Here is a 23,131-nt window from a genome sequence, read left to right on the forward strand (position 1 = left end):
ATTGGTCGGTCGCCATAAGAGGCAGTACCCGTATGTATAAGTACACAGGTCGCCGTCGCAGTGGAAACTCTAGGCTATCTAATGTTCATAATAAGACTTTTATAACAATATTACAACTTACAATAAGTGAGAATTGAGTGAAGCCTATCTAAACCAAATTTTGACAAATAGCAGAGCGCAAAAAACAACTATCCCTTCTCAGAAGTCAAAAATCCACGTCAAAATCAATAAAATCGTGCCGTCGCCTTCCCACTGCGATGGCGCTGACACGATTTTATTACTTTTGACGTGAATTTTTGACTTCTGAGAAGAGACAATTGTTTTTGCGCCCTCCTATTGACCAAAATTCGATTTGAACATACTTTGACCAATGCTCTCATATCAGAAGTCCGTAGTAATTTCGGTAAAGAGAGCAGAGAATAATATTTTTAAAATGGTGTAATATCAAAGTGCAAACAAACTATGGAGCAACATGCGAAATGCGATGTCTGTATTTTTTTCTGCTTATTTTTCCCAGAGAGATGAGTTAGCTTAGTTTATTTTCTGAACTTAACTTAGAGAAAGTTCTAAAGCTATAATTGGTTTTAGAACTTTCATTAGGTCAAGTTTGGTTTGGTTATTTCGTATAAGTTAGGTTAGGGTTTGAACAACAAATAAACGTTTTGTGACTGTCAAATTGAGTTTCATAGACAACTTAATAATTTCACTAGTGCCTAGCAGTTAAATTATTTTTTCGCTAGTAGAAATATATAAATCTACTGGTGAAAATGTATTTGAACTTCACTGAAAAATATACTCAATCATTTATACATTGCATGTAAATAAATAATGATAAGTATGTGCAGTTAAAATCATATAATTATACTAAGACCAGTCAGATAAATTATATTTTCACTAGTAAAAATATATATCTACAGGGGGAAATATATTCCGATATGATATAACTGAATTGAAATATTTCAAAAAATATTTTCGGGATAGATTTGAAACTGTATTTTTTTGAGGGATAACCTGAGAAATTCTAGCTTAGAGTCAAGGACGTCATATCAGATATTTCCAAGGAGGGGGACAAAAGTTGGCTAGTCAGTGGTCGTTTTTTTAATATTTCGATTTTTTTTAAATTCATTGAATTTCATTAAATGACATGCACTCTTTGGACAAATTCAAGGGAGGTATAAACCAAAACCTAACCTAAACGAATCACCCAACTTAAAAAAAATATAGTGCAAAAAAAAAGTATTACATTTATAGTGCAAAGTATCAAATTTATAATGGAAACTTTTTGAAATAAAGTGCAATTACAATGGAATGCACACTAAAAAATTGGGCTGTACTTTAGCAAAAACATGGTCAGTCTGTTGAGCATGTAGTATCCACGAATTACACATTGGCAAGTCTAGCCACTGTTGCTAGATTTAATCATCCAAATTGGTCAAAGAATGGAGAGAAAAAGGGAATAAAGGTTTTTCCAGATCGTATATAAGCGGTAACGCTTCCATAGAAAAATTACTTCCATCAGGACATTCCAAGGATCGCTTGAATGTCACTTCGTTTCTGACTTGAAATACACAGCATTTTAAAACAAGGCGATACATTCGAAGCCTGTGAAAAACAGCCACTCCCCCTTTCACTGTCCAAACTGTTAAGTAATTTAAGTTTAGTCAAGTTTAATTTAACTGTTTTAAGTTAAGTTTAGTCAGGTAATCATCCCGAATCTCCAAGAGTTTAATACGATCTTTGGAATGACTAAGAAACGTAGCATGTATATATGTATTATTATTGCACAAATTTAAAATTACTGTGAAGTAATTTATTAAACGGTTGGTTATTTATTTGTACTCTTCGAGGTTGAGATCTTTTTGAGTTTGCCATTAATATTTTAGATGCTTTTTAATATGTACTAGCAGATAAAAATAATAATCATCAAAAAACATTGATATGGGAGGAACTTTTGTGGGAATTGTGATGCTTAGATCTTCAAGACTGTCCTTTTTATAAAAATTTGCAAAAAGTCATTTACAATGAAATAATTTAATTAGGACAATATAAAAACCACTGCCTTCTGATTTACACACAAGTAATAAATCCATGACTTTATTCATTTACAATTGCAATTGTCGTTATCAGAACCTTTATTTATCCATTATTATGAAAATGTACCTGAAAATCCTCCAACAGCATATAACCTATCGTTGAGGGTAGCCAACGAAACGCCAGCTCGCTTCTCACGCATAGGTGGACCAGGTTCCCACGTTCCGCCGATTGTCAATATTTCGACGGATCGGAGCGAGTGCTGTCCGTCTGAGCCTCCAGCCACAACCAATTTTGAACCCCATACTGCTGCTCCACAACCACGACGAGCTACCGATAAGCTCGGACCTGAAAGTATATCAAATATTTAATTATATCATAATAATAAAAACTTAAAAGACATTTATAAATCTCTTGGTATTTTGTTCTACTTTAATCATCAAATCTTGACATTCTTACTGTTTATTAGCGTTAAATGAGTGAATAAACACTACTCAAGAAAAGTTTTTCATTAAGAGATTACCTTTAAAAATGTATTAATTTTGAAGTATTAATATTATTATATGAACAAAATAAAACGTTGTATCCCTAATTTATATATATTTTCCATCAATCGTATTTACCAGGATGCCATGATCCAGGTTCCGAAGACGTAAGAGACGCTATGTCTCTGAATATCTCCGTTGTCCCCAAACAATGCCAGGCATCACATCCGCCAATAACCCACAGAGAACCAGCCCAAACGCACACGGCACCTTGATACCGAGCTGAAACATAAATTTAGATTTCAATCCCATGTCTATTGCTTCTTTGATAAATATTATCAAACATTTAAATACCAGTATTAAGCGAAGGCATTTCACTCCAAGTGTCTTCTTCTGTATCATAAACGTGGCAGTCTCTAATGCCAGGTTGTCCAGCCCATCCACCAATACAGTAGATTCTTCCTTCTGGTCCTCCACATACTCCTGCATAACTCCTAGCCAATGGTAGTTTAGCCCTCTTCGTCCACGCTTTTTTTCTTTGTTGGACTCCGTTTAATATATTAGCTGGGAGCCCGTTTTGTCCGGCTGCAGCGCCGTTTTGATTGCCATTGGCAATAGCGTTATGATCTTCTATAGAACTGCTCGCCGAAAGATCAATAGATCCACTCTGACTCTCCAAAGAAGCTGTCATGGATCGACTTGAATCGCCTTCATCCGTGGGTACGACAAACATTTCTACACTATCCAGTTCGACGTGTCCATCACTTCCACCAACTGCGAATATCCTATTGCCAACCTATAAAAAAAATAGAAATATAAGTACAAATACATATTGTAGATTTACCCATTAATAATACCTTTGCTATGTTGAATCTACCCCTTTGTTGCCTCATGTCAGGTAATGGATTCCAACGGTTCTTCTCCGGATCATAGCTCTCCACCGATTTCAGACATTCAGCTCTATCATATCCACCTTTATATTTATATATATAAATATATATATATTTATTTAATATACAATCAATCAATTATAAAATAATATATTAATCGTCATACCGCATATGATTAGTTTTCCATCGTGAACAGCCAAGCCGTAAGCACAGCGAGGGCGTTCTAACTGACCCAGTGGTTGAGCAGTTCCAGGAGTTACACAGGGGAAGAAACTCGTGACTGGTGGAATAGCTCCAGGTGACGGTATGGGAGATTCATTTAGCCGCAACGATGCGGAGATGAGAGCAAGGTGTCCGTCCAAAGTACATAATGATAGGAATGTGTGATCTGTGGAATAATAAAATGTTACTATTTTCTTAAGTTTTGATCATCATAAATTCTGAAAAATTCTGCAAAAATAATAGGAGAACGATCTTTCTTCAATTAATGGAGAATATTTTCCTGCAACAAAAAGGACAAAATCTCCCACGGAATATAATTCTATCTTAGTGATTTTGTTTCTCAAAACATTTGTCTGCAATGAAATTGCTAAATTTTTGCATTGAGTAAGATAATTTGATGAAATTTCTTTCTATGGAAGAAGCCCTGGAAGCGTATCCTATATTAAAAAAATACATTTACAAACATAATTAAATGTATTATATGAACGGCTGGAAATTAAAAAATTATCAGGGCATACAAAAATTTATATTATTTATAATACTGGTATTCTTTATAATTTTACAGAAGCATACAAACTTTTACAAATGATTATAACTATACCTAAGATGATAGCAATACCAGAAAGATGTTTTTCCGGTCTTAAAAAAATTCAAAACATTTTTGAGAAATTCTATGGGATAAAATCGACTTTCTGCTTTAGCTATGTTAATTATCGAAAATAACATGATTAAAAATATGTCTGATCTTAATGATATGTCTGATATGGTAATAAATAAATTTGTAAGCTAAAAAGAACGAAGAATAGGATTTAATTATAGATAAATATTTATTATTATATTATATTGGTTTATTTTTTATTTTAAAATGTATATATATGTTAAATTTTTGTAATTTTGATGTAACTGTATAGTATTTTTTTATATAAATATTTTTTTTTCATTTTGTATTTATTTTAAATTGTGTATTTATGTATATAACATAATATACATCTTGAATTTTTTTAATCCTTGTACAATACAATTGTACGAGTTTCAACAATTAATCATCAAACGATAGTGGTTTGATTTAAAAATGGGCAGAACACCCAGAGTTGCACAATAGCCACGCGAACTTTCGAAAACCATCAATTACTACAAAAACTCATTAATTCATTTTATTCGCGAGTTTTTAAAATCGTCTAAAAAAAACATTGTTTTCTTTTGTAATTATCGGAAGGTCCCCGAATGTGGGGCCTTGAAAATATAAACTTTTACATAGGAGACGATTTTGAAGGCACAGCTAGACCCTCATGCGATTGGACTTGTCTCATTTGTCCAAGATAAAATGACCATTACAAAATATGTAATACTCAGTAACACCACTTGGCAACCAATCCCAAAAATATCGCTTAGTTTGACATAACGGGACACATCTCGATTTGAAGTAGATGAAGATAGTAGATATTCAGAGCAAAAATCAGGCTCTCTACTTTAAAATAACTTCTTACAATTTAAATGAAACAAACCTGTCAAACGTTCACAAACAATCATGGACCAGTCATCGCCAGGCTGCCTGTGCGCCCTTTCCAAGATGTCGCGTAAGTAGAAGGTCGAAATACGAGTCTTGGAATTGCCGTTCGAAGTGACGCCGTTCGTCGTTCCGTTACCGTTCCTCTTGGCCGCTGAAATCATAATCATGATGCATGAGTCTGATGCTCATTTAACGTCTAAACTTTCTCAACGGGCCAACAATTTTTGCGAAAAATTGGCGTCGGAATACTTACTTATAGATCCAACTGGATATCATCATCAAAAAAACATTGATTGACCTTTTACAGCGTAACATGAACATTTACCAAAAAAAGTATTTTTAGCTAAATGTTCGCGAAGACTGATATGGAGATGATCTGCGATTGTACTCTGTTGATTTAATAAAGAAATTCAATTCTAGCTGTGTTCTTTGATTTGATGGCTTAGACTAACATTGATTAGAAAGAAATATTCAATTCAAGGTATACAACCACTAAATATACTGGTCAACTTTAATTCTATCTGAATTTGAAAATGACCTGAGAATTTATTCTTAACCCTTCAAAACTACCAAATCGGCAATATTTATGAGTATTATGATATGAAAAGAAAACTAATTGACTCATTTAAAACTAAATCCTCCATAAAATAATTGGGATGCAGTATGTTTGGAATGATATACATTCCGGATAATCTGGGTATTGAAAAATAAGAGTACAGATAACACTCAGATCCATTTTTAACGCATGAAGTTAGTCGCAAGTGAAATGTTGTTATTATAATATTAGTGTTGTTTTGTAAAGTTAATCCTTTTCAATGATTGATTAAAATAAAGTAATCTAAGGTCATGTTTAAGATCGAAGACAACAATTAATGTTCCCATTTTCGTCGACCAGCGATATTTTATGTGGTGTGTCGGTATTATACAAATATGATGATGAGACTATGTTAATGAATCACGGAAAATTGTTGGCCTCTTTAATACACATCTTTTACATTGTTGCACTCAGCTGAACGTGTCCTGAAATTCAGATATGCCAGATAATCTTACATTTCGATGGGGGACATTTCAAGATCATTCGACGGTAATCTTGCAGCAGCGGCGTGTCTGACTGGGCTGGCGGAAGTGCAGCGCAATCCTTGAGTTCGCCGCCTCCAGCGATGTATAGCAAGTGGGTGCGATCGCACAGAGCACTGACCTACACAGACGTATAACCCTCGATAGAACCGATCGATGATTATCTATCAACCCTCTAAAACCTCTCAAGACTCACTTGAACTTCTTCGTCTGTTATTTGATCGCGGAGCCAATTTAACATGAGATCGGCGAGCGCCCCGTGTTCGGTCTGATCCATATCTTTGCGAGACGTATATAGGACTTCTACTTGAATAAGCGGCAAGGCTGACAGTAGACTGCCTTCGTAGATTGAAGCAAACTGTAATTAATACAAAATAACATTTGTAAGATACGTAAAAAATGATTTTCACCCTCGGATACTTACATTCTCGGCAATGAACTTATCAACCATGCTACGAGCTTCGCCGACAAGGCCCGGAAGTGCCCTGACCGATATGCAAGTGTCTTTGGACAACCATTCGCCGGCCAAGTAAAGCCCACATCTATGAACAACGCTGTCCATCCTCAATTGCCACGCACACAAATACACGGAACGGACCTACAAATATAACGAGATAATGTGATTATTTCATTGTTAGTTTTGAACGTCGTAAATCAAATATATGTGTCTCGTACCTGTTGAGCTGGCACACATAATTTTCCTGTGTAGGCGTAATCGACTAAGCTCACCAAAGCTTTCCGTTCGCACGGTCCGCTCAACTTATACGATAGCGGAAGCTCAGTGGCACCAGATCCTCCACTTCGGTCCTATGTTATAAAGAAATTTATAAGTTTTTGTAATAGCATATTGTGATTTATGGGTATAAAACTTACTTGATCAGTTGTAAATAACTCGAAAAGATATGGAGATGCAGCTGCTAGAACTGCACGATGAGCTGGAACTTCTGCGTTTCCGGTCTGAAAGGAAAATTATATATACTTTTAATTTTTCTAGATCACTATTTCTCTTGATAGTGTTATTAATATTTTCTTAACTGTTCTTTACATTATATTGTTTCGTTTTCTATTAAAACATTTTCAATAATAGTGATTTTGAAGGTTTTGAGAGTAATAATACTTCTTTTATATATCATAAGTGTTGAGTAGAACAGTGGCTTCCAACATGTGAGGTGCGCAGCTGTTACTAAAATATCATTTTTGAATACAAACAAAAATGACAAGTAAGATATGTTTTAGAAACTTATGTTGGAGAAGATATGTTATTCTGTAAACCCATTGAAAACAAGCAAAGTTTTTAATATGATTTTTTAATGAAAATAATATTTTGTAGAGAACTGTATCGGGCTATGCACATATGGAGCTCCATATATGGCAGGAAAAAACCTTTAAAGGCTAGTTTAAAGAGTGGCTCCTCGAGCAATTTTGACACATTACATAATTCATAGACAATTACTTATTTTGAAGTTATTATAATAGTTGTATATATAATTAAAAACAACTCATTAAAAGGAAGGCCCTTCGCAAAATAGTATGATAACATGGGTGCATAATATACAGCACTTAAATATTATTGTGAGGCATGTTAGCTTTCTCGCTCCAGCTTACTTTGAAGGGTGTTTGAGCTAAAAGAAGAGATTGTCATGTTTCTGACTGATAATACTAGATATGAAAATTCCTTGTACATGGATATTTTTCAAAAACTCAGTACTTGAAATAAATCAATGCAAGGGCCAAAAAAACATGTTCTTATTTATGAAAAAATTGAAACTCTGGAAAAAATAATAATTTTGCCATGTTTCCCAATTTTAAAATCACCTGTCATGAAGATAAAATAGAAAAAAGTAAAGTTCTTAATAAAAAATACTTGACCAACCTATGGAAGCAATTCCCATTTTACTTTGAAGATCTTGACATGTCGATATATGAATGAATAAGAAACCCGTTTGTGATTTAAAAATATTTTTTTTTTTGTTTTCCGATAGCAGAGCCTTATTCGACTAACTCAGGGCCATCGAAACTCATTGGCGAATAAATGTTTAGTCCAGTGATGCATGTCTATCACCCCAGCAAGTGTACGAGTAGGAAAAAGAGACGGTGCAGCGAGAGAGGAACAAGAAATGGGGAAAGTTCTATAATAAATATTCTCTACCGAGTCAGGCAAATTTATTGGCGAATAAAGTGTCACTCCATTGATGCATATAATGTGAATCATTAATGATAAAGAAGTTTTTAAAAGGCACAAGCTTAGGAAAACTAATTTTATAAACTAATAAAAGTTGAGTCACTCCAGTAAGTGTAAGGATGAAATAGGAAGTTTAAAATAGTTGTAAGACTCTTCTCAACTGGATTAGTTTTATCCATATACAATTTAACCACCATATCTTTAGAGTTATTAAAACTTAAAGGACGTATATCAAATCGAAAACTAATGATGTAAATATGTGCAATATTAAAAAAATATCAATTTATATATTCTTACATGTAGTACCACATCGCAGAAGTGCTTGTTTTTACGCATCATGTTAATGGCACGCATAGCCGAAGGCACCAGATCCTCGTCTTCGAAGACCAGCTCGCCCTGGCCACTCGTGCCGTTGACTCCATTGCCGCTGCTCACAACACCTGAAATGATAAAAAAAATTAATCAATACAATAAAATTATATAACAAGGAACATTAAAAAAACATGCTGCGTCTACAGAATATCACCGTAATATTTAAAGCAGATAAAAGCGAAATATCACATAATTGAGATATTATACACATAACACATCAAACAATAAAGAAAACATTTAACGTGATAGATAGACCAGGTCAGGGTCTTTTGGATCCGTCATCGTTACAGCTATTTTGGCACCGTGTTAAAATTTAAAATATCCAGAGTTCTTCAAAAGATATAAACGTTGCACTGTTCCAAAAAATAATATAGCACTGTTTGGTTATATCTATGATCATGATATCAAAAATAAAAAATCTGAAGGTCCGTTACATTGACCTTATTTAGCAATTTGACGATAGTGGTACTAGTGCGGTGGTTATGATACATTTTGTTATATTATATTCTATAATGTAAGCACATGCTTTTTATTAGAGCACCGGCTACAATTGAAAAACATGTGACAAACGTTAATCATTCCGTTAGTTCAACTAACACTGACTCACCCAAATCGAAGCACATTTTCAATTATTTGAATAAGAGCAACAAATTGAAACGGAAATTCGACTCTCTTCAGCTGCCTAATTCATTTTATTGTAAAATGTGAAGATTCTGCAAGACACGTGAAATTTAATTGAGGTTAAGTGTGATTTTATATTTAAATTCTTATCAAATTAATGTTAAACGCACGGAGTTGTGGTGTGGATGTTAACGGTAACGTTGCCGACTACTAAGTGAACGATTTTAATTTTTATATCTTATCATTAAAAAATGAGGTTCAAAGCTATTATATTTAATTAGATAAATATGTAAAATAAAAGTATTAAAATAAATTGGCAAATTTTGAGAGTCTCGGAACGTTCATCAATCAAAAGTCCGAATATAATCCACAGTAAATGAATGAACTTACAACTACAATTTATTTACGTGTGATTTTTTAGCTCATTGCCAGTGGTGGCATCTGATACGTTAATTTTTTTAATTATTAAAGATAATCCATTTTTAATCCATTAAATATATTTCACTTTAGAACAAATTTTGGTTAGAATCAAATTTTAAATATAATTATGATTGATCTTTAATTTAATTTAAATAATATGTTATTTATCAATAAAGTACTAGAAAACTTTATTTTAATTTAATATGAATTTCATGATTTTAGTGTGAGTGGCACATTTGTCTCGTAATTGTTGTTGATGTTATTGTGAAAAAGCGTATTTTTCCCCGTTATATAACTCCATAATTAGCGTGTTTTCATCACGTCGGGCTTCGCCACATTAGCGAGAGTGGTACATGTGAGCGTCACATAAATTATTTTATTTAAATTGCATTGTAAATCTTCCGTTGCAACGTGACAGGCGTAAGCCCAATGCGTTACAACGGGATAAACACAATCAACAACAGTAAAACACCAAACTAAAATCAAAATCTGAATATCATTATATTAATTATAAACTATTATTACAGCTTACAATCAATAAATGTCCCACGACATTCTAAGCCATATTTTTCAACGACCATTTAGTCACAAAATATCAGCGGTTTCAAATATTTTGAATAAAATACCAAATATTCGTTTTTGCTAATGTATGATGTAATAAAACATCATTCACATAATCTAAACAATACATTCAATGCTAAACACTACTAGGTTATATATTATATGTTTATGAATAAACTAGATTTTCATATTCCAATTAACTGGAATAAGATCTTAAAAATTAACTTTTCATCCCATCTTCAAACAATTTTTGAATAATTAAACTAAAAAGTCACACCGACCTGATGCTACCCACTTCCGACGACCCAACCCTCGTGCTGATAACAGCGGACTGTCCAAAGAGACACGTGCTTCTTGCCATGAGCACAAGATCTGGTTCCCACCAAAAAGTTGGCAAGAGCACGCGCTCTGGCTGTCTAATTTTTCAAACAAACCCAGTTCTATTCCCGTGCGTTTGAGCTAATTGTGTTGGGCATTTTATTTCCGTCGAAGAACTCAATTAAACACACACAAAATCACATACGCCTACACAAGTCGTTTGGGATAAAATCTTATACATACCCTAGTGTTTTTAAATTTTGGAATTAGAAATTATCATATAATTATATAATAATTCCCATCGATTATCGCATATTAGGTTTTCCTAGATTTTCCCAATCTTATTAATGAATGTCGTAATTAAAATAAAATTGAGCTAGGTCATGCATAGTGATATATATGATTTGTAAGCTGTAATAACAGTTCATATTTAATAAAATATATGTTACTGATTTACAGACTTTGATTTCAGTTAGTGTGTCAATAGTCAGTAGTATTTGGTTATGTTTACCCCGTTGTAATCCATTGGGCTAATAAGAAATACATTGGCATGATTAGAATCAACGATCAAAAACTTTTAAATGAAACGGTTAGAATATTATAATATAATTTGGTAGAAAAATTTTTGACCAAAAATATTTTATTTTTACAATGGATATTCCATTAAATATCTTGTTATCTGATAATTACTAGATATTAAAAAAAAATGCTTATTCTAAAGAGAAAATAATATATCACAGTGAACCACAGGGATAAAAATTAGGACCATTGTGGTTTATAATATATATTAATGCTATAATTAATAATAAAGAAAAATATAAAATACGTTAGTTTGCATACGACACTTTAATTTATTGCATATGTGATCGTGTTAAAGAAACTGTAAATAACTTAAATAATGAATTAAATGAGAATAAAATGAATTATAAATATATGTTAAATAATAATATAAAAATAGTAACAGATAACTATATTATAAAAATAGTTAATAATATAAAATATTTAGGAGTAATTGCATATAAAAATTAAATTTTAAGGAACAAATTGGTAGAAAAATAGGTATATTATATATAAATACAAAAAAATCTACAATAGTTATATAATATTTTTAAAAATATTTAATAATAATAATAGATGTGTATAGATTTAATACTATAATTAAAAATAATAAAAGAACGAGTATGGCCAGGGGAATACAGAGGTGTGAATTTGTATAATAATATTCCTAGGACAATCCGCAAAAATGGAATAAAGAAACAATATTTTTTAAATTCTGTTTATGTTTATACTATATTTAATATGTATGTTTTGATTATAATTATTTATTGTATAAACAATTTGCTATATTAGCTAAATAAATTAATAAAATAAATCTGATAAAATACCAATTTGATGTCACAATCGAAGGATTATTGTGTCATGCTATTAAAATGTTATCAGTATTTTGTCAAGGCGCTAAAAAACCAATGTATCTAAAATTTCAAGACCATATTAGTATAGATTAGAATAGAAGATCATAAATATATCCACATTAGAAAATCAAAAATAAATACACTTTACGAATCAACCCTCAAAATCGATTTGAGCAAAATGCGATATGAGAACATCCAGGAATAGAGATAGCCATAGATTTTTAAAAACGTAAATAGTAAAAAATGACGTTTACTATATCTCCAAAAAGACTGAATGTTTCAATTATAAAATCGATAGTTTTAGGTTCGAATACCACATGTAGCTATCAATTTTTATCGTAACTGGGAGTTACGATAAAAATTGTGATTTTTATTATCGCCTTAAATTAGGTTTTACTTAAGGTGATTAATTTGATCCGAGTTAAGTCACTATATTATAAAGTGCAATGCAGCATTAAAAAGCATATAATTAAATAAAAATCGTATATATAGCACATATCTACGTGGTACCGTTCGCCAAATGAGATACCGACGTTTCTCGAAACTACTTCTCAAGAAAGATAGAAAGCATGATTAAAACTTTAGGCTTTCAAAAAAATATAGAAAGCGTTCGTTTATTGAAATAAATATCGGTGAGTCTTGTGTTTTTTGTACACACCCTTCTCCTTCATTAGGCGTCAGGGATATCAATGGTTTTGAACTACGTCCCATGAATCGTTGATCAATGATGATTTGGAGGTGGAGCTAGATACAAATATGATTGCTTCTCACTATGCCTCATATTCTATTCATCCAAGCTTCCTCGAATATATGTATGCAAGTTGTGACACTAATGTTTCATATTTTATAAAAATAAAAACTTAAATAGATCTAACTAAAAATGTATTATAACATATTTTAAAGCTCAACGACTCGTGTACATAATCTAAAATGTAGAGCATTGCTGAAATTTATGGCGTTTTTTATTGCACGTTACCGATGAGCTGATTTATTTAGTGTGTCTATTAAATTTGCGGTATGTATTTAATTTCAAGGTTTAAAAAATAATACATTAACTAATTATTTTTTAAAAACACGATACGCCACTGGTCGCATTCATTCAAAAGCCGGTCACGCCAAATTTCATTGATCGCTTAACGATTTGTCAATTGTGAATTGGAATTTAATTTATGAACTCGTTTAAAGATCAAAATTTAGCTATCTAATTATATTTGCCTTTATCGGTAATAAAACACTGGAATGTGCTCAATTTAATTGTATTTTAACTGTTATTAAATAGTGTAATAATGCTTAAACCTTTGTTTATGTATTTGAGTCAGGCACTGAATAAATAAATTCCCAATTTTTTATATTGTTATAAAAATATAATACAATCGTGTTTTATTGGTAGAAAAAATTGCACGTTATAACAGCGTAACGACTGCACGGCACTTTAGCGAACTTTGTTCGAACGCAAATTACTAGGTCGTATTCTAGGTCGTTGGAATAAAATTAATAAAAAAAATAACTACAATTGGAACAAGACGAATTCGAAAAAAATCTTTCTATAAAAACTACTACGCAAAATGGCGACAAGGTCGCCGCAGTAATAAATCGACACGTGAGTAAATTCAATCATTGAAACGAGTTCATTAAATCATGTTTGCAATAAAAAAATAATACGTAGTAATAGAAAATCATGTTTGCTTTGACAAACAATAAAATATATTATGTATATGTCAGATATCTAGCGTATATTGTAATTTAAACACTTGTTTTTTTCCCCTATATTTGCAAAATAGGTAATCAAAGCACTGTTTACAAAATTACGTCGCAATATTTACATCGTGATTTATAATAGCTACTATATTGACAATTCAATGTCCTATATTTAAATATATTGTCAAATAGCATGACCCAATTACCATATAATATTTATAGAATATATTCTACAAATAATATTATAAATGGTAATAGGTATAAAATCGATTCTTAATAAGCTTCCAATATTAGCCAAATTTGTTTGTACCCATCACGGAACGACACTGGGTATATATAAAAATATCAAAAATTTTCTGTGCCAACGCGTGGAAAATTTCATAAATTTTTCGAGCCACTGAACGAATCCCAAAAAGGCGATCATTTAAATAAATCTATAGATAATTATCAAACTTTGTAACTAACTGTCAAAAAGTTGTAAGTAAACGTTTATTATATTACAATACAATAGCATCCATTTAATCATAAATATAATACAGCCTTCAAAAACTATAGGGGGTACATTATTTTAGATAAACAAATCTGATTTAACTCTAAGCAACAGAAAATCACTAAAATTTAATATATAAATACATCAACAAGTCACATAACTTAACAGGAAGATAATTTTATTTTGCTTTTATATCTGAAACAATCGATTTTTGGTTTAATGCATAAATCTGAGCCGATAAGATTGTGATATTATCTCGCATGGAATTAAAAATGACACACGTTTATAAAACATGGATTTTCTATGATGAAAAAAAAACAAAACCAAATTTCACCAAAAGATTTTTTGTTTTTGTATGTTAATAATTCATTGTTTTTAGTGATGATGATTATGATGATGATGATAACAAAAAGAAAAATTTGCATTTCTAATAAGTATGAGTTTAAAATATATGTTCGTTTATTAAACCTATGTTTTTCGGGAAATAAATTGGAAACTTAAAAATCATTCTTTCAAAATAGAGTTATAGAGTCCATATGTGATATATATTTTTTTTATTTCTAGGTACTTTATCACTTATTTAGGGGTACGTCTTATTATTTTTAAGTGGTTACTTAACCAATTGATCGTCAGCTTTCATGGTGATAATATTTATAAAAAATATAATTGCAAATCGTCCACAATTTACATTGATTAAAACACTCGATATACATCTGTATTTGCCAATTAGACTATCGACAAGACAAATTTTACAGATCATCAATTAAAATACTTTTTAATTGTCGAAATAGGTGCAATAAATTTGGTTAAGTGTAAAAATATATGCGTAATGTATTTTAGCAGTGAGTATTTGCGAAACAAGACCGAAGAAATATGTCTAACACACATCAAATGAACTGTTTTAGATTGAGGAAGAGTTATGAAAATAAAATTAATTCAAGTTAGTTAAAGATACAGCGAGAAATATCTCCAGACAACAGTACGAAATCCAGAGTTGCCTCTTATATTCCGGAATGGAAGGTATCCACTTCATCGATGGAACAGTAAAAGCGATGGATTTTTTATTTTAGCAGTATTGAAGACTTAAAAGGGGTGCAACAAAATAATATTTTATGTATTTACTAATTATTAGTAATAAAACACAGTTTTAAAATATTTTTAACCGCATGATATTTTAGAATTTAATAATGAAGTGTTTATTTAATTATTGTTTATTATTGATTCAATAAACATTTGAAAAATTAAAAAAAAATATATATTTTATGTACGCTTAAAATAGATGAGGACCATCTTACATCATTTTTTCCAGCTCCTCGTAGCTATCGCCGAAAACATTATTGTGTTTGACAAGCTCGTTGAGAAGCTGGATGTCTGGATGGTGCAAGAGGAGCATTCTCAATCACTGACGTCTTGGCTGCAACGCGCAAGAATAAGAGAGGCGATCGCGACTCATTAAAGTACTCTAAAACTCGCAGCCTTTACAAGTTGTCGAGATCACTCCTAGCAACTTTAAGTGCTTCATTGATTAGACGCTACGCCGAAAATGCAATAAATTGCTTTATTTTCGAAGCAGTTCATGACAAAATTTGTCGAATACTTTTTGATTACATCGAACTGGATTTAAAAATCGAGGGATTTTATCACCGCTTTCAAGAGGCACAAGAGATTATTGAACATGGAACGACACGGACGAAACCCGCGTTGTTGGTCTACTAGCGCTTTCCGATAGTGATTGTGGATATATCTGTGAATAATTAAAACAAACAACTTAGCAGGGTTTTTGTATCGTAGTACTTCTCCAGAAACAGGAAAGTATATGGACGATGAATGCAGTTATTTTAAAATTAAATGCCACATTTTTAATTAGCATAACATTATAAATACTTATTTTAATGTCACTTACATGGCAACGAACTTTTACGCAGCAACAAACGCTGCAATATATATTATCTGGTAGGATGAGTCTCATTGATTTAAAAACATATTGCTTCACATATCAATATAAATATGAGATTCTCCTTTGTTATGTGTGGTACGTCAGGACACTGATAATATATATATTTAATAATTATTAAATGTGTTGGTAAGTTTAATTAGAATACCTCAAAAACTTGAACCTGGAAGCTAAGAAGACAACCTTAGAATTCATCAACAACACGCATTAGTGAGCTTTGCTAATTTATACACATCTTTGCTTTAAATATTTTATGCTAATCTTTTGTAAGCCATTTTACCTTGCTAGTTTTAATCACTGGTTTTTTTCGAGTACTTGATCACGTGTCGCATGTAATCGCGAAATATTTACATGATATTCGGTCATCCGCGAGCATAGAGTAAGCAGCAAAAAACTATGTCATTTTAGCTAAGAGCACCGATTACCGTCTCAATAATGGCAAATTGGACGAATGACATGCTGTTGTCATCGTCGTGTCTTGTTATTTTTGAAAAAGAGCCAAGAAAAATACAAGACACGTGAAATTCATCAAAGAGCAAAAAAAACAAATCAGATACAAGCGGAAAGTTCCACGCGGATATGAGTAATTAAAAACGTGTATTACTGAAAAACATATTTCAACAACTGGGTTGAATGGCATAGCTATAGTCAAGTCGCAAGATGACATATTCAAGTATCCGCCATTTTAATAAAAACAGTAACGTTGCTTAAACAAATTTCAAAAATATTATTACAGCATTAAAAAAGCCGTAAATGAATTTTATTCTTATCCATTAATATGTATAATTTTTAAATGATGTTGTTACACGACCGAAACACGAATAAAACTGACTTGAAATAAGGTAGAGAGTGCCTTTAGGGTTGATAAAACATTGATAATACAGTTTCTTTAAGTTATTATTTACAAAAGACATGATTGCCACTTTGAATAAGTACTACAATACTTCAAAATTATAAGCATTAAGACGTGCAATAACTTACAGTAATAAACGTCGCTTATTACATTTTTTATACTAAATCAAAATTTATATAGACACATTTGGCAACTATGCCAGACAAATTATCAGATTTTGACACCTGGAACCGCCCCGCGACAAAATGGATTACTAAAAAAATTCTACAAATTAATAGCTCCAGAAGTTTGATATATTTGATTGAATATTGCTCGTGCGAATCTATGCTTTCACTTCATAATACACATAATAAACAAAAATCTAAAAATGACCAGATTGTTGTACGCGATTATTAAACGTTGAGCCGCGATCCAACAGAATTCTTGCCAAATTACTTCAGCGTACAAAGATAAATATTATGCCGTGACAAAAGTAATAACGCTGTCGTGCCATTACTCAAGATGACCAAAAGGGAAATATCTTCAGTAATAAAAGGCAAAGGAGAAACATATGTTTGAATGCGTTATTCTAAATCTAATGATAGGATAGTTAAAGCAGAAGGAAGCAGTTCAACGCCTTTAGAGGCCCTCTAGTATCCGTATTCTGTCAATACGCTCGTTAAGATTCGCCAACAGCGCTAATTGACAGTTTATATATTGACTTTGTCTCAATCATCGCAGATGACGCGTAGATGGCAAGGTTGTTCCAATAGAGTAAGCAGTGACGAAGATGATGACCTGATGATCGATAATTACGATGATGAGATGATCGTTAACGTCGTTATTAAGACCAAAACTAATAGATATTGAATTCGATCACTACTCTCTTTATAATCATGATACTTTTTTATTTATTTTTTGAGCCACTAACGATTTAATTAGCTGTATATACCATTAAGGTCATGAAGAACAACTGCAGATTAGTTCTAGCCACACATTAACCTTTGACTTCTAAATCATTGAATCCTTAGCCATTATACACTTCATTAAAAACGCTCAAGGTTACTACTTACTCTTGATATATACCAATTACTACAACTACAGAATTTTTAATTCTGGAGAAAATTAACAAATAAAGAATTTAATAATTTGACTATATGGCAATATAGATTTTTTAACGTTAATACTTCCAGTAAATTGGGGTTTTGAGAGTGATTCTTAGAAGCACACTGAGCGTGACTAACTGTTACATATCCTTCCCTGAAATTTAATATTCGTCTCCTTAAATTGATTAGTTATAATCATAAAAAAATCGCGCCGATTTACTTGACCTCAGCTGTCACTCGCGACAGCACGGGTAGGTGGTCGGAGTGTTCTAAAATTTTTAACATTTACTCAAAATTTTTTTTGTTGTAATATATTATTAATAAAATTAAACAAAATAAATAATAATGCATAGTATATTATTCCATCTTCGTCTTTGAACAAATGTTCGATGCACCTGCACTTGTCCCGTGCGTAATCGCCGAATACTTACAGATAATAAATACCCGTTTAATGGTGCAGAACGCAATTAAAACTAGTTTTAAAGAAGTGAGTAATTAAATTATTGAGAGAGTAAAATATAAAATAAAAATTGGCTTAATATTCTAAATATTTTTTTAGCTTTCACATTATGATTACGTAATATTATTATAATATTAACAAATCATAATGGTTGCTGTACCTTGTCATTGCACTTTTTTCATCTCATATACAACAATAAAAATCAATAAATGCAAAACAATGCATTTAACAAGCACCATAATATTATTGTTATTGTATCGATATCTGTAACTTTAAGTAGCATAGATAAATCTGATGTCACGTGTTATTTGATATTGTTTTTAGGTCAACAAAAAATACAAGTAATATATATCCACAGATTACCAGCATAACTTGAATATATGACTCATTTTGGTCGTTAACTTGTACCGTATACAAATAGCTTTATGCAAAATGCACTTGTACAATGAACCTGGAGATCTACTAGAATAGATCTTGCGTTCCTCACATGACTCTTGTGGCATTTAAAGAGTGATCCGATTGACAACATGCTAAAAGACACCCACTGATTACTCGACAATGACTAGGATTTTATCTTGGCTAAATTAGTGTTTATTGCCGAGTTTCCATGACAACAGATCGGCAGTTTATTATGTGGAATGGTTTCAATAATATTCCTTATCTCAAATAAAATGCGATTCTAAAACTGTATTATTTTATTTTAAAATAAAACTTGATGATTATGTTTTTGCAGCAATGAATTACATATATTATGTTGACAAATATTTTGCATATTTACACGCAGGAATAAAACTAAAATGTAAATTACTGACGTAGCTGTCTCGGTATGCATGATTCCAGACGAAGAACTGACTTTTTATGCACATTTTTAAGGTGCGCCCTCAAATTAGAGTGAAATGCAAATGCCGATTCTCAAGCCCTTTGTATGATGACTGAGCTGAATAATCTGAGATAATCGATCATATCGTTTTGAATAATTGTATATCTACGAATATACATACAAGCATATTTTCAACAATGTCCTGAAAAAAAATCAAAAGGAAGAAGACAATGATAATTTGGACGCAAGCCATAAAACCGCATTTTCCTGGCCGTAGTTCCTATCACGTGTCATTCAACGAGCGAAAGACAGGACGCGAGGAAATTCAAAAAACCTCTCCTTTGATGTGTCGTGCCAAAATCGGTCATTAATCGAGGAAAACACCGAAATTTTGGCATTGGCGTAATCTTAAGTAAATAATCAAATGTAGCGCATGAAAATAACTAATCGCCGATGGGCAATCTAGATTGAATGCAGCCCGGAAGCGCTAGAATACTTAAGGAATTCAGTGATAAGCTCTTCATAAGAATTATGATAGCTCATATTATGTTATAAATGAAGCTAACTGATACCACCAGTCAATGTTGTAATTTGTCGTTGTGAATGTGTCGAAAATGATTTTAACTTCAAGTTTATCGTTAGGGTTTTATGGTGACACGACATTAAATACTTAGTATCGCTATGAACTAGCTGCTACTCGATATTATCAGTGTCCTGACGGACCGTATGGTACAGCATGCATTAAGAACAAAGTAGACTCTTATTTATAATATGTTAATCAAGGTGGGTTAAAATCAATAATACTAATCTTACCGGCTAAAATTAACTATGCAGCGTTTATTGCTGCACAAAAATTCGTTACTGAGCAAGTGATCTCAGATTGAACCTATTTATAAAATGATGCTTATTAAAAATGTTTTACTTCATTCACCATTATATGTATATAAGTGTACAAAATCACCTTATATAAATCATCATATGTTATATATTTTTGAATGGTAATAACCGTATGCTACCCCCTCCCCCTTCTTCCTTATTTATAACATTGTGTTAATCTAGATATTTTAAAACGAATGAGAAGTTATTTTGAGTCTTAAAAATATGCAGCGCTTGTTGCTGCGCAAAGGTTCATTACTGAGCAATGAGCTCGTAAATGTAAAAATATTTTTTTAAGTATCATAAACTAATATTTTGTATGATAAATGTCCAAATTTATAAAGAAAGTTCAAACATACAACAGTATGACTAAAATAAAAGATTAGAATTTTACATACTACTAAAACTAATTTCATTTAAATTCCGTATGAATGTGAATGCATTTTTATTCATTTTATAATTGACTAATGCAATTAAAAATATGTACATAAATCAATTGCAATAAAATACAATTTATTATTTACCTATATATTATTAATTGTATTTCATTCCCTTTAAACATTGCGTAATCGTATTTTATAGGCAATAATTCATAATTATGTTTGCTTGTAAATTACTAACCAATTCTAAGTTATCACTATGCATTTTCCTGATTGTTTTTTATTAGAATTTTGCTGGAAATTCCCTAACTTGTAATGCCAAGATTTTGCAACTAAGATATGCAACATAATTTTCCATTAGACAGTGTCATTTTAAACGTGCGTTTAACAAACAATATTTCAAGAGAAATTCTAAAACAAATTGTGATATTCGAAATCCGTAATAAGCTACTTTTTATCTTTGATCTTCACAAAAAAGAGAAAATAAATATTACAATACAACCGTTGGTCAGAGACCAGAGAGTTACGCTGCAATCATTATACTAGATGCATTACCTTATGTGGCTAATAATACAATCTTATAACAACCAGAGTATTTATCGACTATTAAGCATTTTTATAGTAAATATTATCAATAGATATAACCTAGAATCAGAAATATATTGTGCTCAATAGTTTAAAACGCAATTAATAATATTTTTAATTATGCCTAAAATATGTTTTAAAAATTAAGATGACTTTAAATAATGTTTATTTAAGCAAATCCTTTTTTTTGAAGCCGAAAAACTTGTGTTTTTAAAACACAAAAATGATTTGTAAACTTTTTAATATATATAGATTTTTTTATAAACATCTATGATTAATACAACAAAATGCTAATAATGTACTGAAGCACTATAAATATCTCCTAGTGGTATCAATACGATAATTGTATGCACAAAACGACCTTCTATAATATTTTTAGATTCTAGACTTCGATTGATTCAAGTCTAATTTTTTCTCAGATTATCGTAAAATAATCTTGAAACACAAAGATCAATTTTAGTATTATCTAAGCGTTTTAAATGCATCGTTGTGTTTGAATAGGACAGATACTGAACCATAGAGGCGATTAGATAAACCAAAAGTAACGGCCAAAACCCACTTAGATGATGAATGCATTTTTTTAGTCTGCAGATTATTTTTAAGCATTGAAATACAATCACTAGAACAGAAGGAAATTTATACGATAATGTAATATATCTGGTCACGCGTTCATCACGTTATTACTATACTATGGAAAACGTGAATTTTATTATAGGATTATGCTTACTTATTGTATAAATACAACTGAATAAAAGTAACGTGACGTTGGCTTGACGTCACAAAACTGTGGTTATACTAAGGATGACGTTTAAGTTACGTGATTGTGACGATTCTCGTCACGTTTTCACGTTATAATAGATTGAAGCCTTAAACATCACTGAATAAATGATCTTAAATTTATTATTTATTACTAGAAACATTAAGTAAAAAATGTATTCCTTCACATTATTCATATTGACATATACTAACAGGAAAATATGCGCTTATAATGACACTCATGACAAAACATTTTATATTTTTATTTATTTTAGCTTTAATAAATATATACCAGAACAATTTGCACAATTATACAGTAGTGCATTAGTTAGATATATATATATATACTATATACGATAAAAGGTCGCGGGTTGCTGTGATATTCTATCGCTTTAAGGTCAGACCCTTTGAACGATACAAGAACAACAACAATATAAAAATGATAAAAAACGGCAAATAACTAAATCGCTTGTGATATATTAATACAGACAAAAATAATATTAAATGTTATTTTGATTACACGTTTAAGATTTAGTGAAGTAAACAACACACTCGCGTCAAAACATTGATTAAACGAAAAACGTTTCGCAAATATTTATATCAATTTAGTCAGAAGAACATGCAATACTAAAAAGATCTTTCCAATCGTAATCTAAGCATGTGACTTACAATTTATTTGTCATAATATTTGCCAATTATATAGTTAAGCCACAATCATAAGATTATCTATGAGTGTATTTAAATCTGTCTGATCTAATCTTATTTACATACATAATATCATATAATATAAATAATAAGTACATATTTATATTTAAAAGCAATGAAAGTTCATAGCCACTATAATCTTAAAACCACGTAGATGTCAGTTAAAAGTTAAATTTTAAACTATGAATAATTCATATTTTCTAAATGAGTTTATAAATAAATCTTCATTTATGCAAAATATATTTAATGTATACGATAATAATTCAGCCTGCAATTTGTTAAGGCATTAGACACATCATATAAATGTCAAGAATTTATCAAACATAAATGTGCACTGAAAAATGTAATGTATGCACAACTTTCAACAC

At 31.1% G+C, this 23,131-nt stretch overlaps 1 protein-coding gene across 7 annotated transcripts in view; it reads right to left on the minus strand.

The window, feature by feature from the left end:
- The window catches only part of LOC148231630 (influenza virus NS1A-binding protein homolog), a 51,600-nt gene that overhangs the window by 886 nt on the left and 27,583 nt on the right, over positions 1-23,131 (minus strand). For 5 of the 7 annotated variants that reach the window (XM_088192267.1, XM_088192268.1, XM_088192266.1 and 2 more), the window contains 12 exons: positions 8,695-8,837; positions 7,089-7,172; positions 6,891-7,022; positions 6,640-6,813; positions 6,412-6,573; positions 6,189-6,336; positions 5,134-5,289; positions 3,573-3,794; positions 3,374-3,489; positions 2,871-3,312; positions 2,655-2,798; positions 2,161-2,379 (listed from right to left, as the gene is read on the minus strand). In XM_088192267.1, coding sequence (XP_088048393.1) covers positions 2,161-2,379; positions 2,655-2,798; positions 2,871-3,312; positions 3,374-3,489; positions 3,573-3,794; positions 5,134-5,289; positions 6,189-6,336; positions 6,412-6,573; positions 6,640-6,813; positions 6,891-7,022; positions 7,089-7,172; positions 8,695-8,837 — 2,142 coding nt within the window. Of the gene's footprint in view, positions 1-2,160; positions 2,380-2,654; positions 2,799-2,870; positions 3,313-3,373; positions 3,490-3,572; positions 3,795-5,133; positions 5,290-5,391; positions 5,533-6,188; positions 6,337-6,411; positions 6,574-6,639; positions 6,814-6,890; positions 7,023-7,088; positions 7,173-8,694; positions 8,838-9,376; positions 9,483-9,560; positions 9,802-23,131 lie in introns of those variants that run through there. The other 2 variants (XM_088192272.1, XM_088192273.1) reach the window with 2 other exon arrangements.

The sequence above is a fragment of the Plectrocnemia conspersa genome, unplaced genomic scaffold (genome assembly GCF_051122295.1).
Source record: "Plectrocnemia conspersa isolate PC_06_02 unplaced genomic scaffold, ASM5112229v1 ptg000009l, whole genome shotgun sequence".
Taxonomy (NCBI): domain Eukaryota; kingdom Metazoa; phylum Arthropoda; class Insecta; order Trichoptera; family Polycentropodidae; genus Plectrocnemia; species Plectrocnemia conspersa.